This window comes from Bison bison, unplaced genomic scaffold (assembly GCF_000754665.1).
Source record: "Bison bison bison isolate TAMUID 2011002044 unplaced genomic scaffold, Bison_UMD1.0 scf7180017864060, whole genome shotgun sequence".
NCBI classification, from domain to species: Eukaryota; Metazoa; Chordata; class Mammalia; order Artiodactyla; family Bovidae; genus Bison; species Bison bison.
In genome coordinates this window covers 3,109,583-3,125,564 of record NW_011494632.1, presented here as the reverse complement: position 1 = coordinate 3,125,564, position 15,982 = coordinate 3,109,583, and the positions used below count along the sequence as shown (strand labels likewise).

The 15,982-nt window shown below is 39.7% G+C and overlaps 1 protein-coding gene across 13 annotated transcripts in view; it reads right to left on the bottom strand.

Moving 5' to 3' along the window:
• The window catches only part of RAPGEF2 (Rap guanine nucleotide exchange factor (GEF) 2), a 188,833-nt gene that overhangs the window by 68,699 nt on the left and 104,152 nt on the right, over positions 1 to 15,982 (bottom strand). The window contains exon 1 of one of the 13 annotated variants that reach the window (XM_010836103.1): positions 10,334 to 11,923. The exons of the other annotated variants lie outside the window; for them this stretch is intronic. Coding sequence (XP_010834405.1) covers positions 10,334 to 10,336 — 3 coding nt within the window. The 5' untranslated portion in view covers positions 10,337 to 11,923. Of the gene's footprint in view, positions 1 to 10,333; positions 11,924 to 15,982 lie in introns of those variants that run through there. 13 annotated transcript variants of the gene reach the window in all.

The following is a 15,982-nucleotide window of genomic DNA, read 5'->3' as shown; positions in this document are numbered from 1 at the left end:
GTGTTAGACTTTATTTTTTGGGGCTCCAAAATCAATGCAGATGGTGATTGCAGCCACAAAATTAAAAGATGCTTACTCCTTGGAAGGAAAGTTATGACCAACCTAGATAGCATATTCAAAAGCAGAGACATTACTTTGCCAACAAAGGTCCGTCTAGTCAAGGCTATGGTTTTTCCAGTGGAAATACCATACATACATTCCAGTCATGTATGGATGTGAGAGTTGGACTGTGAAGAAGGCTAAGCACTGAAGAATTGATGCTTTTGAACTGTGATGTTGGAGAAGACTCTTGAGAGTCCCTTGGACTTCAAGGAGATCCAACCAGTCCATTCTAATGAAGATCAGTCCTGGGTGTTCTTTGGAAGGATTGATGCTAAAGCTGAAACTCCAATACTTTGGCCACCTCATGTGCAGAATTGACTCATTGGAAAAGACTCTGATGCTGGGAGGGATTGCGGGCAGGAGGAGGAGGGGATGACAGAGGATGAGATGGCTGGATGGCATCACCGACTCGATGGACAAGAGTTTGGGCGAACTCCGGGAGTTGGTGATGGACAGGGAAGCCTTGGCATGCTGCAATTCATGGGGTCGCAAAGAGTCGGACACGAATGAGTGACTGAACTGAATTGAAAAAGAGAGAAATCTAGTATATCCTTAAGCCAAAGGAATACAATTACTAAACATCTTATGAAAAATTATTGGGTTCTCTGTGCAACTGCAAAACAAAATCAACTTATGATGGTACCTTATGACCCCAAAACAGTATAAAATAGATTCAGGTTTGTTCAGCACCCTAGGGCTCAGAGGGCACCTGGCCAAATTTCAATATGCAAATATTACATGATGGGAATGTAAGGCTTCCAAAATAATTATCTGTCCTCTAAAAGTACCACTTAACAGCTTTAATGGAAAATTAAGTCTAGAAGCCACCTACTTAGTCAAGTGATTTTAAGTACTCAAAAATTCATTGAACAGACTGATTGCTTGGGGGAAAAAATACTTCTATTGAAATATAAGCTATATTCTTTGGAAAAATAGGAATTCATGAAACTTAATCTCCCTAGGAAGAAACTTGAATGTATTCAAAACCCTTGATTCCATAGAATCCTTTATTTCCTAGCATTTGTGTGCGGGCTGTAGGATGGTGGGGGTGGGGAGGGAAGACTATCAAACAGGTAAGAATACATCACGCAGAGGTAAGTAAATTGAAAGTGAAAATTAAGCAGGATATGGGATGTAGAGGGTGAGAGGCCTTACTCCTAAGATGTCATTTGAGTAAAGACCACAATGGAGCGAATGCCTGCACCCTGCAGACACTCATGTGAAAAAACAGGCATTTCATCAAGGGCACAAGCCACGGGCACAGCAGCCTTGGTGTGTTTAGGAACAGCTAGGAAGTCAGCACCAGCCCCAAGACGACCAGAGAGAATTAGGGCAGAGAGAGATTCCATGGGAAATCATGTGGGGAAGCTGCAGGAATGATGTTGACTTTCCTCCTGAGTAAAATGAAAAGATCGGAAGGTTCTGAGCACCATGCAGCATCATGAATTTAAACATTTTCCTTAAATGGTTAACGTACACAAGTATTATTGCCATTTGGAGAAACATTCAACAGTAATTCCACATAACTTAAATACAAAGAAGATGTTTATTACAACTTGTACCAAGAGACCATCGACAAACAAGGGCCTCAGAGCTCATCTTAGAGGATGTCCCATGGCAACGACTCAGCTGTGAAGCTGTATCTAGTCTAAGTCACGTTTTCTGGGTACATTGGCTATATACCTCTATTTACTGAAAAATCCCACCCCGTTCCTCTTATATCTATGTCACACACACACACACACACACACACACACACGAGAGGAAACCACCTAGATTTCAAATGATATCTCAGATTCTACTGCTCGTGGTTCTAGATTTCACTCAAACACAACCCACAACTGCTGCTTTCCCAGTGAGGAGTATTACAACCTAGCCAGACAATAATCTTTAAACCAAAAAATAATTAAATGTTATCCCTCTTAAGTTACTCACAAAAAATAGTAGGTATGTGTCTAGTATTATCAGTTTTTCCCATTCCTTCAACGATAAAGATACTCATTTTAGCATTTATTTCCAAGGACTTCAGAGATAAGACATTTAATTTAACATCTATTTTCAAGGGCTTTGTGTGTCAACCCTGGCACACCAGATAATGTCATTGCTTTAGCTCTGTCTGGAGGGCACTGGGGGAGAATTAACTGAACATTTGCAGTGCATTACTCATTGCCTGGGGCCAGCAAAGACACGCTGCCAAAATTGCACAAAGGCTAACAGATTTTTCTTTTCCTCCAGTCTTCCTTTTTCATTTGTTTGTTTGCTTAGACTGGTGAACCTCAGACAGCATATCACCGGGCAAATAGTATGAGTGACCAGGAAACAGTGGAGCACATGTGACCTCACAAGAAGACTCCTTCCTAACACCCTCACTTCCCTCAAGGCTCCAGCATTTCTCAGTTACTGTACTATACTTAGTCGTTCAGTCATGTCAGACTCTTTGCAACCACATGGGATGTACCTGCCAGGCTCCTCTGTCCATGGAGATCCTCCAGGGAAGAATACTGGAGTGGGTTGCCATGCTCTCCTCCAGGGGATACTCCCAACCCACGGATCGAACCCAGGTCTCCCGCCTTGCCCGCGGATTCTTTACCATCTGAGCCAAGGGTCTATTTACAACATCAACTGAGCAACTGTCTTAGAAAGCACACTCTTCCTAAACAAACACCAACATCTAGTACTCTACAAAGCTTTTACTTGCCTTAAACTTCAACTACTTTCTCTGAACTTCTAAGTCTGTATGTGTATGCATATTCATTTATTAATTCCAAGTTTAAATTAGGGAAACAGAATCGTATTAATCAAGAAGATACACTTAGGGAATCTTATTATGAGTTTCATATAATCTGTGGTGTCATTAGTGCTTGCATGTGCATGCACACACACGCATACACAGCGTAAACAACCTGGAAACGTCCTCAGATACACACAGCTGACCTTCCGCAGCCTAGAAGTTACAAAGCCTCAATTCACCCTCAGCAGAACCAAGACCGTGGACAACTGGCCAAGCACCCACTGTGCACCAGAGCCTCTGATGGGGCTTCTCCCACTTCATCTACCACTGGGACACCACCTCCTGCATCAATCTCCTATGTCCCTTTTATCTCCTCTCCAAGTTGCAACCAAGTAAACGTCCAAAAAAGGACAGAAAAATATGCACCTGATCATGCCAATCCCCGGCTGGTAGCCAGTGAGGGACCCTCTTTACCGCAGGGAGAGGGTCACACCTCTGATCTCCGCACCCACCTCTTCTCGTGGTGATCTTTGCACACTCCTCTCAGCCCCTCATTCTCTGCCCTGGGTGTGGAAGCTCTTTATGGTTATTTAGTAATAAATATCATGCCGAGTTTCTCTCTCCTCAGCCTCTGTTGTTCCTTTCTCCTAGCAGAATACCCTCAGCCAGGGCAGCATAATTCCTGAAGCCTTCTCCTGAGGGCGGGTTCTTGTCAGACACTCCCATGTTGCCCAGAGCTCAACACCCTTCACAGAAGCCACTGCTCCACCCTCCCCAGCCTTCCCTGGGTGAGTCCAAAAGGGGTCATGCGTGCCTTTCCATCATTCTTTCCTATGCCTCAAAGAGCCAGAAATGCAGTCACTGCTGAATAAACACACAAATCACTGAACTATTAACCCTAGTCTAGAGCTGAAGACTCTGAAGGCCAAGACAAAATGAATCAGGATGCCTCTCCCCACCCAGTTCAACAATCACTCCTGTGTTTCAGCAATTACAGGTAAGACTGCTAGCAAAAGGTGCGAAGACAAGGAATAGAAGGAGACTGACGAGATTATACTAAACCCAGGCTAACAGTAAGCATAGTAAAGCAACGTATTTAGTTTGGATTTCCTGCAAGTCAGGACAAAACTTGTGGTCTCAAAACTTTTTGAGTTCCTGTCTATATAGATTCCTATATAGACAGAGGAACCTGGCACATGAAGAGTGTTTGAACTCAGAACTGTTAAGATTCATCCATCTACTTAATTATTTAACAAGGATTCACTGACTGACTGCGATGAGCCAGGCACGGTTTTAGGAGCTTGTCATTTGGCAATGACTGGCCCTGGTCCCTGGAATTGACACTTCTGGAGGTGGGAGGGTTTTGGGGTGGAAGGTGAAGAAGGGTTGAGTATAATAAACAAAAGAATTATAGATATCATCGGTTCTATAAAGAGAACACTGAAGGGCAGGTGATGCAATGGACCGTGATACCTATGACTGGGGAGACTATTCTAGATGGGGCACCTGGGGAGGCTGCTCTGAGAAAGTGACATTTGAGACAAGAGGTGAATACACACAAAGGATCCAGCCAGACAGGGAACCAGGGGCGAGCTTGACAGCTGGAAGGAACACAGAGGGCAGAGGCCCTGAGGTAGGAAGAACTTGGGGATGCTCAGGAAACAATCATGTTCAAGGTGACTGAAGGGCAGAGAGGTGTAAAGAGGTTCGGAGTAGTAGGAATCAGTCCTACTACAAAGGAGGCTTACTGTAAGGGCAATGGGAAGTCACTGGGGTTTTAAACAGGCAACTAACAGGATCCAGTAAGGTTTTCTACATCATTGTGTCTCGGTGAATGCATAAAGAACATGCGTACACAAATACAGTGGAATACCAATGGACTACTCAACCATAAAAAGAATGAAATAATGCCATTTAAAGCAACACAGATGGACCTAGAGATGATCATACTAAGTGAAGCAACTCAGACAAAGAAAGACAAATACCGTATGATATCACTTATATGTAGAATCTAAAATATGACACAAATGAATTTATATATCAAACAGACTCACAGACAGAGAGAAGAGACCTGTGACTGCCAACTGGGAGGGAGTTGGGGGAGAGATGGATTGGGAGTTTGGGATTAGCAGATGCGAACTGTTAGATGCAGAACAGATAACCAAGGCCCTACTGTATGGGATGCAGAACTACATTCAATATCCTGTGACAAACCACAGTGGAAAAGAAGATGTATATGAATAACTCACTTTGCCGTAAAGCAGAAATGAACCCAAGGGTGTAAATCAACTATATTTCAATAAAACAAATTTTTTAAAAAGATAAACCATCCTGTTGGGGTGGTGGAGAGGGAGAATGGGAGGACTGTCAGGATGGAGTGGGGTCTGCCTTCAGGACCACAGCGAACAAACTTAACGACGGACTTTCAAAACCTAACCTAATGCTTACAGGTGCTTCTGGAACCAATTGGCTAACTTTCACAAAAGATAAAATTCCAATTATGTAAACTGCTATCAAGGTGATTACCTATGTGTCACTGATGGCTACACTACTTTTGTAATGAGCTGTAGCCTCCTATAAGAGATGGGGGTGCCTGACCAAGTTTTCCAGGAACAAGGGATCAGATTATAAAAACTCAAGTTCCTAACTACAGAGTGGTAATTTATTAAATATCCTCACAAAATGAGTAATTATTTTGACCAAGCTCCTAACCAGCAACTAGCATTAGGAGGTCATAAATTATAACATGAAATTGTAGAAATAGTACATGGCTGGTTCCAAGTGGTTTATGTGACTCAAGAAATCATTTTAATTCCTTACAGCTCAACTTCCTCACCCATGTAGAGGAGATATAACAAGGTTTGTCCTGCCCACCCCACAAGGCAGTTCTGAGAATGTAGGACCAATGTGAATGAACTCTAGTAATATAAAGCATTATGCAAATGCAACTTTTTGTATAAAAGAACCATTACAGACCTGGAAGGGTTTTTAGGGATTTATTTAGCATAATCTTCTCATTTGAAATTGTGGGAACTGATGTCAAGAAAAGGAACTAGCCGTGGCACGCTTGATACTAGAATCCAGATCTTACTTTCATATAATAAAATTAATTTGAATATTTTCCAATTTTTCTACAATGTAAATTGTAGCATTAATGTTTTTAAACAAGTATTCTGAAAAAAAAATAGTAAAAGGGAAAATAAACTTTTCTTTGAAAAAAGTTTATTTCTATTTATTCACTTATGCAAAGGCAATATCAACATAGGAAGGAACACACTTTTAAGTTTAAAATTAATTTTCCATTTTGAAAGGTTTAGGATTTTGTCTCTTCTTTCTATCTTACTCTTTTAAATACTTCAGTCCAACAAAATTGCAGACAAATAAAAGTTTACTTTTTATTTTCCCTTACTTTTCTTAAGGTCATATTAAGATAATTAGATTTGACTCTTTAGAGTTTAGGTATCATTTACAGTAATCTGAAGATTTAATCACAGAATAAATACATGTAAGAATGTTATAGCATGCACACATAACAAAGTACAGAGAATTTTTAAAAGAACAAATTTCAGGGTGCTTTCAAATTCTGAGGCACAAGAAAGCCCTCTTGGGGATGCTTAAGTTAAAAGACTCTTCCCCTTAGATTCAGAATGAAGATTATTAGGGATTATAAAACAATGGGCACTGCTGATATGGCCCATAGAAGTTACATCAGGACAGGGCGATATAAAGCTCCCATTATGAGCTATTATGTTGTATAGACCAAAATTAAGGTAGGATTAGTTTTAACCTCAACTTCATGATTTATGTATATGAAGACAAATACTCTTAGAAGTGCAGGTAACTTTCATCATCTTAGACAGTCGCGTTCCCACCACATAAAAACAGAAGCAAGTACGTTAACCTGTTTCTGGCACTGAATTAAGACCTTTGGAGATTGATCTTCCATATGATCCATATTAATATTCTTTCCAAATAGACTGGATCTCTACAACTTCATGTTGTCCAAAATTCCTAAACAGCTTATACCAGAAAATTTTTGCTGCTATTTATTTCCATATTTTATTAATTTTAATTAATTATAAAATTTCCACATTTTATATAATATTAAAGAATTGCATGACTTATTATAAAAAAAAATTCTTATAGGTAACAGTGTTAGTCTTAATTGATTATAAGGATTGCTAATGCATTAGAAAACATTCAAGGGTTGATATCTGCTGGGTCCTTACTGCCTTTAGCCTTTAGAGCTTATTTCGTTTCACCTAAGTTCATCTAACCAAGGGGGAAAGAATCTTCTCAAGGTGAAACAATGATGTCTGCCTATATCTGCATTGTTGTACTTTTTATTACTTCATTGGTCACATACAATAAATACTTATTAAAGGGCTTTTTCATGGTAAACATATCCTGGACACTCTAGATAAAGTGCTGTATCTCACAGTTGAAGTCCCTACTCTTGTGAGGCTTTACATTTCAACAGGCACATAATAAATGAGCAGTCAAACCATAACAGCAAGAACAACACGATCATATGAACACGCCTGACATGTTCACACAGGGTGAACATGCCTGACAGATCATGTTCACCCTGTGTGAAATGTTTGCATGGCTATCCCAGACTCACCTGGCAGGAGACCCTCCTGCACCTGGGATCAGAGAGTCTAGGAACCAGAAGGTTCCAAGAGACTGAACTTGGGCAGAAAAGAAAACTAGTGGAAAGACTCCATGGTTTGGTCTGTTCAGTGAACAAAAGGAAAGTCAAGGAGCTGGGGGTGTGGATAAGAGAGGAAACTAAGATGAGCCCAGTTCGTGCCCCAGCTCTGAAGGGAGTACAGATTTCATTCCAACTACTAAAGAGTTTTAAAAGAAAGGACATGGTCTGATTCATCTTTTTTAAGATAAGGTGGTTGCTCTGTGAAGAATGGCATGGAGCAGGGCGAGCACAGAAATCAGGGAAATGCAGGAGTCAGTGGGAACCGTCCAAGGAAAAAGATGCTGGTGTCCTGGACCAGGGTGATGACATTGGAGAAGGAACCAAGGCCAGGAGGGTGGATAAAACAAGACTTGCAGAAGAGCATGGAGTCTGGAGTAACCCAAAAGACCAAAGGTAACTCATGGGTTTGGGACTTTAATCTCTCAGTAAATGGTAATGTCAATAATGGGAGGGGAGGAAAACTGTACAACTGTAAGCCTTTGCAGCCTGCTTGGTTAGCTGGGTTTGTTTCTTGGGTTGGTGACTGAGAAAACACTCAGAAGTTTTATTTTGGTTGTATCAAATTCAAGGTGACACCATCCACATCACATCTCTTGGGCAATGAAATATACGGTCTTAAATTTTATTATAATCAACCAGTGGATGTCTGGTTGTATGTGTGTGTCGGGGGGGATCTGTGCAAAAGTTTTCACCTGCTCGTTAAGTGTTTCCAGGTTAATATACACACAAATAATAATAATAAATGATGATCCAGACGATTATGACAATGAGGAAGAGGATACATTGTTCTTCTACTGTGATGAGGTAATGATTCTGGAAGTCAACAAACAGATTGGAGGAATAAGAGGCAGAAGGTCTCAAATTTTCTGTCCCTTTTGAGCTAAGTCATTAATGTAAACATATTAGATGTTGTTGTTGTTGTTCAGTCACTCAGTTGTGTCTGACTCTTTGCAACCATGGACTGTAGCCTGCCAGGCTCCCCTGTCCATGGGATTTCCCAGGTATGAATACTGGAGTGTATTGCCATTTGCTCCTCCAGGGGATCTTCCTGACCCAGGGATCAAACCAGTGTCTCCTGCATTAGCAGGCAGATTCTTTACCACTGAGCCATCAGGGAAGCCTCAAACATGTTAGATACATACTAGCAAAAAGCGGAAGTAACACGGGAATTCAATTATTTTAATGTAAAGTTAACTTCAACATCTTATTTTGCCTATGTCAGAAGAAGGCAGGGGCCTTTCTTGGTTGATTTGGGGGAAACAGTCCTGAAAGAGCAACGGTTATTCTCCTGGAGGTGCTACAGGAAGTAAGAAAAGAGACCAACAGAGCCAGTGTCAGGAGATTTTATGCCACTTTCCAGTAAAGAAACTTTAGCCTGAAGATGGTCACTTCTCTTAAATGAAAATATCAATGATTTTACTGAGAAACAGCCTGATATGGAGTATGTTACACTTAGCATATAAGAATTTCAGCACTCACACCTCTTCTGGCAGCAGTCTGTTTTGATGGCATGCAAATTTTGGGGGGAGGGAGAATGAACTCATGGCTCAAGAATCTGGCAACTGCTTGAATTTCACTGTAAAGAAGCATCATTAAGAAGCTAGGAATCTGAGTCACTTAATATCAGGCTTCAGCTAAATTCTTAAATGGTTACATAACGCCACTAATTTTTAAGAACAAGAATGCATTTTTTAAAAATGTCAAAGCTTTAGGATTTCCTGTTTTTCATACTATAAAAATGTCCTGTCTGACCCCTCCAGATATGTAGATATTGCTTACTGCTTTTTCCCAAGAATGAAAGCTCTGCATCTTAAGATCCATGTCCATTATTTCCTGACTCTCCAAGATCAAGTCTTTCTTTAGGTTAATAACTCATCTCTCTTTGATAATACTTTATGTCTATAAAGTCAGGCAAAATATAAAGAACCCCATTGCAAAAACTAAAATATCACTAAAATCCCAGTTGGCTCATACATTATCAAATAACTGAGTTAAAAATGATAAATCAGTGCCTCAAATTCTGGAAGCTTTACCCCCCACAGATAACACATTTGAATGAATAACAAAAGTTTTCACTCAAACTTTGACATTTTAGCATAAATTAGATATAAATTTTAAATTTTGGAGAATGAATAAAGAATATTTCTGAACATTAATTTTAAAAACCTTTTGAACTTATGAATAGCTTTCCCAAATTAACAATAGTAAAATCAGAAAAACAAATACATAAGTTCTATGCTTGTCATTAACCAAAGACATCTTTTTGTGAGAACAAGTGCCACAAACAACTAACATAATTTGCTTAAGCTGCAAGAGCTTCTTTTCCCAAAATTTTAAAAGGTATGAAAAAAAAGAGAGAAAACATATCATCACAACTTAATATATAACACTGTGTTTAGAACAACACGAAAGCAAATAATCACGTTCTCTTACATGCTCAGCATGAAATTATCTTTCACCAAGCAAAGGCATTTTTTTGAACCGATAAAGCAATATGTACAGTTAAGAGGTATAGAACTCCCACATCCTGGCCTTTAAAATGTTCTTCTTCTAAGAAAGCAGCATTTATGAGTCCATAATGACTATTTTAAATCCCCTGAACCACACTGCAATAGAGAAATACTGTGTAGCATAATATATAACGGCATATTTAAATATGACCCAAAATCCCCTGCTCCCATAATCTATATTAAGTTGTGAGCAAATAAAGCCATTTCTACCTTGATCATTTCTCTAAGCAAAGGTTAACTAGAAAGGCCAGCCTTAGGAAGAAACAGAATACATACCATGATAGAGTCTCTTTCGTTAGAAACGGCAAGAAGAACAGATTTAAATTAAGACTTGGTGTATAAAAGCTGAAAGCATAGAATTTGTATCCACATAATGAACTGATGTCTCCTCTAAAGACGTCAGATTGCTGTTCAGCTAAACTATCTAAAAATACCTCCTTGCAAACACACACACACACACACACACACGAAATGACTACAAAGACAGGTCTTACTAAGCAGCTCTGCTTGCACAAAATCACTTAATAAGTGGGGAAATTTTTTAAAGTACTTGTGAAAAATGAAATAGGAATTTTTCTTAGCAACTAAAATCTATTATGAGCTATTTTGAAAACCAGTACCAATCTGCAAAAAGTAGTTAATGATGAACCTGAAAGCAAATCATCACAGCTCTGGTGATGTCCAACAGAGAGAATCGTATTCCATGAACTTAAAATTAGATAAGGGAAAACACATGTCTGAATCGCTGTCAACATTCTGTTTAAAAACGAAAGAAGGGAAATTTTCTGGCTGTAAAAGGGAGAGTCCAGTTCATGGATGCCACCATGAGCCAGACCCTGTGCCAGACATGGAACCCAGTGCCAGTCTATGAAGTGAGCACCACGAAGACAGCTTTACAGACTAGGAAAAATGGTTCAGAACACTTAATTCACCTGCTTAACGCCTCACAGCCATGAAGAAGAGGCAGGACTCCAACCCACACAGGAATGACCCTGGAGTGCTATCATCTAACATTGATAACTGACACTCACATAGGCTTTACAGTTTGCAAAAAGATTCTGAAAGAATTAACTCTTTTTACATTGTTCTTATTTAAACCTCAAGTTTATCACCTGTAAGACTCAGAGAATCTCACTTCACCCCTAATCTCACTTTGATGACTGAAGAAAATACTATTATGTAAAGCACGAAGTAAAATAACGTATTACCATAATCATCCATAATCTTCAAATAATGTTGTGGGGGAAAACCAGGTATTGTAAGCATGATCTCTTTTGTGAATTGAGAAAACAGAAATTTCATGACTTGCCTAATAGTTGCACAGCTAGCCAACCTCAGAATAAGGGCTCAAAGCAAGTTCTCGGTATGTATTTTATTGTTCTACTAAACAAAAACCCTCGCCGGAATAGTTCCTTCCTTTCTACCACTATGGAGAAAGGCTCACAGCTGAAATGAAGCCGATTTTGCTCTAAATGCCCTTATCAGCACGCTTGACGATGCCAGGCACTGGAGCAGTGGTAATAAGTGAGTTTTGAAGCACATGACACTTCACTGTGCATCCCTTTTGCTGTGACTCAGGCTAATGCTGCAAAGCCACTCATTAATTTTATTATAAAGCAATTAAAGGCAGTATCTTTTTTCCCAGAGCATCTTTGGATAATACTTGAAGGAGCGAAGAAAGGAGAGAGAAGAAATAATATATACTAATGAATATACCCACAGCTAACTGCACCAGTACTTCATATCTATGCCTTGAAGGATGTTCTGTAGTCTGGCCAAGGACGAGGCCGCACACACCCTTCTCTTTACTGAGGATTACACTGAACCCAGGCCCAGGAGCAGAGCCAAGACAAGAATTTTTTTTTTTTTAAATTTTTATTTTATATTGGAGTATGGTTAATGTACAACGTTGTGTTAGTCTCAGGTGTACAGCAAAGTGACTCAGTTATACATGCACATATATGTATTCTTTTTCAGATTGTTTTCCCATTTAGATTATTATAGAATATTGAGCACTGTTCCCTGTGCCATACAGTAGGTCCTTGTTGGTCATCCATTTTAAGACACTGTATACACGTCAGTCCCAAACAAGTAAATCAAAGATAAATATCATATGATACCACTTATAAGTAAAATTAAATATATATATTTTATATATATAATATAAATATATATACACACACAAGACTGTTCTTAACACAAGACTATCATTGGATTTTAGATCACTTTGTGATGTTCAGTTGAAAGTACAGCTTTCTACAAGTTATAATTATATTCCACGATCCCAAGAGTATGTGTTAACAGTGATGGAGCCTAAAGAGAATGTCAAAATTGTAATAAAGATGGACCTAATTATTATTCACTTATCTGTATTTTAAGATGGCTAAGACAATGTTGCTGAATCTGTCTGGATAAGAAAACTCTTTCATCTGGCCATATGCTAAAATGAGCTCCTTATAAATTACTTACCTAACTGGAAACAAGAGAGCAATCATATCATCCAAACAGTAAGTCAAAAAACAGATTCTTTTCTATTTTCAACTCTAAAAACAGAGTAATATAAGAGACCTCTGGAGAACCATACAGATGGGAAATCTCAGATAAGCATGGTAACCTTCCAGTAAAAAGCTGCATTAAGAAAACTTCCATGTAAAGAATTAGAGTATTTCTTCAATACAAAATTGTATCCTTGTGATTCTAGTCAACCTTGAAGGAGGATAAAATACATTCATTTCCTTCAAGATCAAAGTACTCTAGATTTTATGGTAAGAATGGTACTTACTACATCACGCATATGCAATCCTTTTGAAATTTACACTAAAGGAAATCAACTCAATGTAGGGGAAGGAAAAACCTGATCTCAAACTTTCTGATGAGGACTATAATCTGCAGGGCACACAGAAAACAAAGCATTGGTCCAACCTTGCAATAATATAACAGGAGCAAATTTAGGTACTTCACGGAGTTTCCAAAACTAGATCTGCATGTGCGCACATGTGTGAGTGCGTGTGTCTGCACATACAAGAAAAGACTGCCACTGGCTCCACCATGCATCAGCTGCGCGACTTTGGGAAAGTCACTTTAGCTCTCTATGCCTTCATTTCTTTACATATAAAAAGAGGATTACATTGTTGTGAGGACTAAATGATAATATATGAAAAGTATTTAGAACATTGCCTAAGAACATAGGAAGCCTTCAACTGTAGCTACTGACATTATTGCTATTTTTTTTAAAACTCTAATATTGAACTGATAAACAGAAGGTAGCTTTCTGAGTATGGAACTGTAGCAAAAATAAAGCAAACCATCTTACAGACAGGTCATCTAAGCAAACAGAAAAACTAACACAGTCTCTGATTCACCTGCACGACAGACTCCATTCTCCTTACTTCCTGGATGCTGTACTACGCTTAGTCGCTCAGTCGTGTATGACTCTCTGTGACCCCCATGGACTGTAGCCCGCCAGGCTCCTCTGTCCATGGGGATTCTCCAGGCAAGAATACTGGAGTGGGTTGCCATTTTTTTCTCCCAGGGGATCCTCCCAATCCAGGGATAGAACCCAGGTCTCCTGCAATGCAGGCGGATTCTTGACCAACTGAGCCACCAGGGAAGCCCACTTCCTGGATAAACAGTACCTTTAAAAAAACGTAAGAATTGTGCTGATGGGCCATGCTTTCCTCTAAACATTTTACAGCGTTTACCTCTAATCTTCACATCACCCTTTATCTCCAGTTTACAAATGAAGATTTCATGTAGTAGAAAAGCTAAAGAACTTAGCCAGGTTCATACAACTTGTAGTGAAGCCAGAATATACTGGGTTGGCCAAAATTTCATTCAGTTTTAAGTAAAACATTAAAAAAAAAAAAAAAAAAAAACACCACATTTTTCACCAAGAACTTTATTGAATGTATTCCCCCTAACTGAACGAACTTTTTGGCCATCTCAATAGATCCAGGTTCCTGGCCTCTGGAGCCTTGCTCTGAGCACAAGGCTACAGTTTTTACTAACCTTTCTCTTCATGTAACTTTCTTTACAAAGTTTACAACTGGTCAGACTACAGTTTTCATCTTCTACACTGGTTATGTTTATAAGTGGGTTACTAGGAATACCATCACTTTCTCTGGGAGATTTCCCTCCCCCATCCCCTGCTAAGTTCTGGAAGCTCCAGTGGATTCCTGGATAGTTATTTCAATGTATTTCAGGATTCAAGTTCCTCCAAGGTAGGAACAACAGCATCTTACAAATGATGAGAGTATGGTATTGAAAGCAATGTGGGAGCAGGTATCTCCAACCATGTTTCACCTTGGGCTTCTCACTCTCCTATCAGGACAACCCTGATGCACTACTTGAAATCTCCGAAATCTGTCTGCCTGAAACACCCTTATTTCCCACATCCACCCTCACCCACTTGGCAGGCTCCAGCTGCCTGGCACATTCCCTGCCTCCCATCCATGAGACTTAGAGTAAATGTCAGCAGGTCTCCCTCCTGCTACTCGTCTATGAGTAAGCCTAAGATAGGGGCTAAGAACTGCTCACAAATATCCAGGATCAAACACAGGACACATTTCCCTAAAACAAGTGTTGTACATTTAGCTCCACAACTTACTGCTCACTACTATTATTGTAATACACAAATACCGCTACATTAAGCACATCGTTATACTAATGGGGCTAAGAGTACATTTCACAGATTCTAAGATGCATAGCTTTTATGTCAATCCCAATCATATATACACTACTGATACTATGTATAAAATAGACAACCAGTGACAACCTACTGTATAGCACAGGGAACTCTACTCAGTGCTCTCTGGTGACTTGAATGGGGAGGAAATCCAAAACATAGAGATTATATATATAAAATCTCCTCTCTCTATATATGTAAATATACACACACACACAAACATATACACACTACACAGAGCTGGCTCACTTTGCTGTTTGGCAGAAACTGTTCCTGCTTCTAAGAGCTTCAGTCATGTCCAACTCTTTGTGACCTCAGGGACTATAGCCCGCCAGGCTCCTCTGTCCATGGGATTCTCCAGACAAGAATACCGGACTGGGTCACCATACCCTCCTCCAGGGGATCTTCCAGACCCAGGGATGGAACCTGTATTTCTTATGTCTCCTGCATTGGCAGGTGGGTTCTTTACCACTAGCGCCACCTGGGAAGCCCATGGTAGAAACTAACATCCAATAAAATGTTTTCAAAAAATAAAATTAGTTTCTATACACCAAAAATAAATAAATAAATAAATAAGATGCACAGCTTCTTTCTTATTTTAACATCTTTGAAACTGGGATCCACCTCACATCAGAAAAGTCTGAGAAGAAAATACTGGGTCACAGACAATCAAGTGAACCAAGCCACAATGTCTTAAGATTGGTCAGCTAGGTGCAGATCCACAGAGACAGTGTGCCTACCAGCTACCCTGAAGGAAGACCTAAACATAAAGCCCGGACTTCAGAAACCAAAATCACGGACACTGGAATCCCGCATCACACTTCTATTTCCTTATATTCTACAGTGAATGGCTTTTTAATTATCACATAAGTTGACAGCATTAAGCCAAAGCTCTCTGACTGACATTCAAAGGCCTCTCCCGCATCCACCCACGTCCCCCAGGTGCCCCTCCACACCAGTCACGGCAGTCCACTCACTCTTCCTTGCTTGAATATGAACACTTAAACTTCAGTGCTTCAGCTATTCTGTTTGTCTTGCAAAAAGCTCCCCCTTCCACCACCGGTTTCCTTTTATTTTGTTTCCTACCCCTGTTTGTGGCACAAAGTCTTATTTCCTTCTTTGTCTAGTTGAATCACATGTGACAGTCCTGCCAGGGCTCTCCTATGTATTTTCTGTCCCAACTGCTCACCCACCCAGCATTTAAATATATGCTACTCCAACCAGATGCATGATTTTCAAAC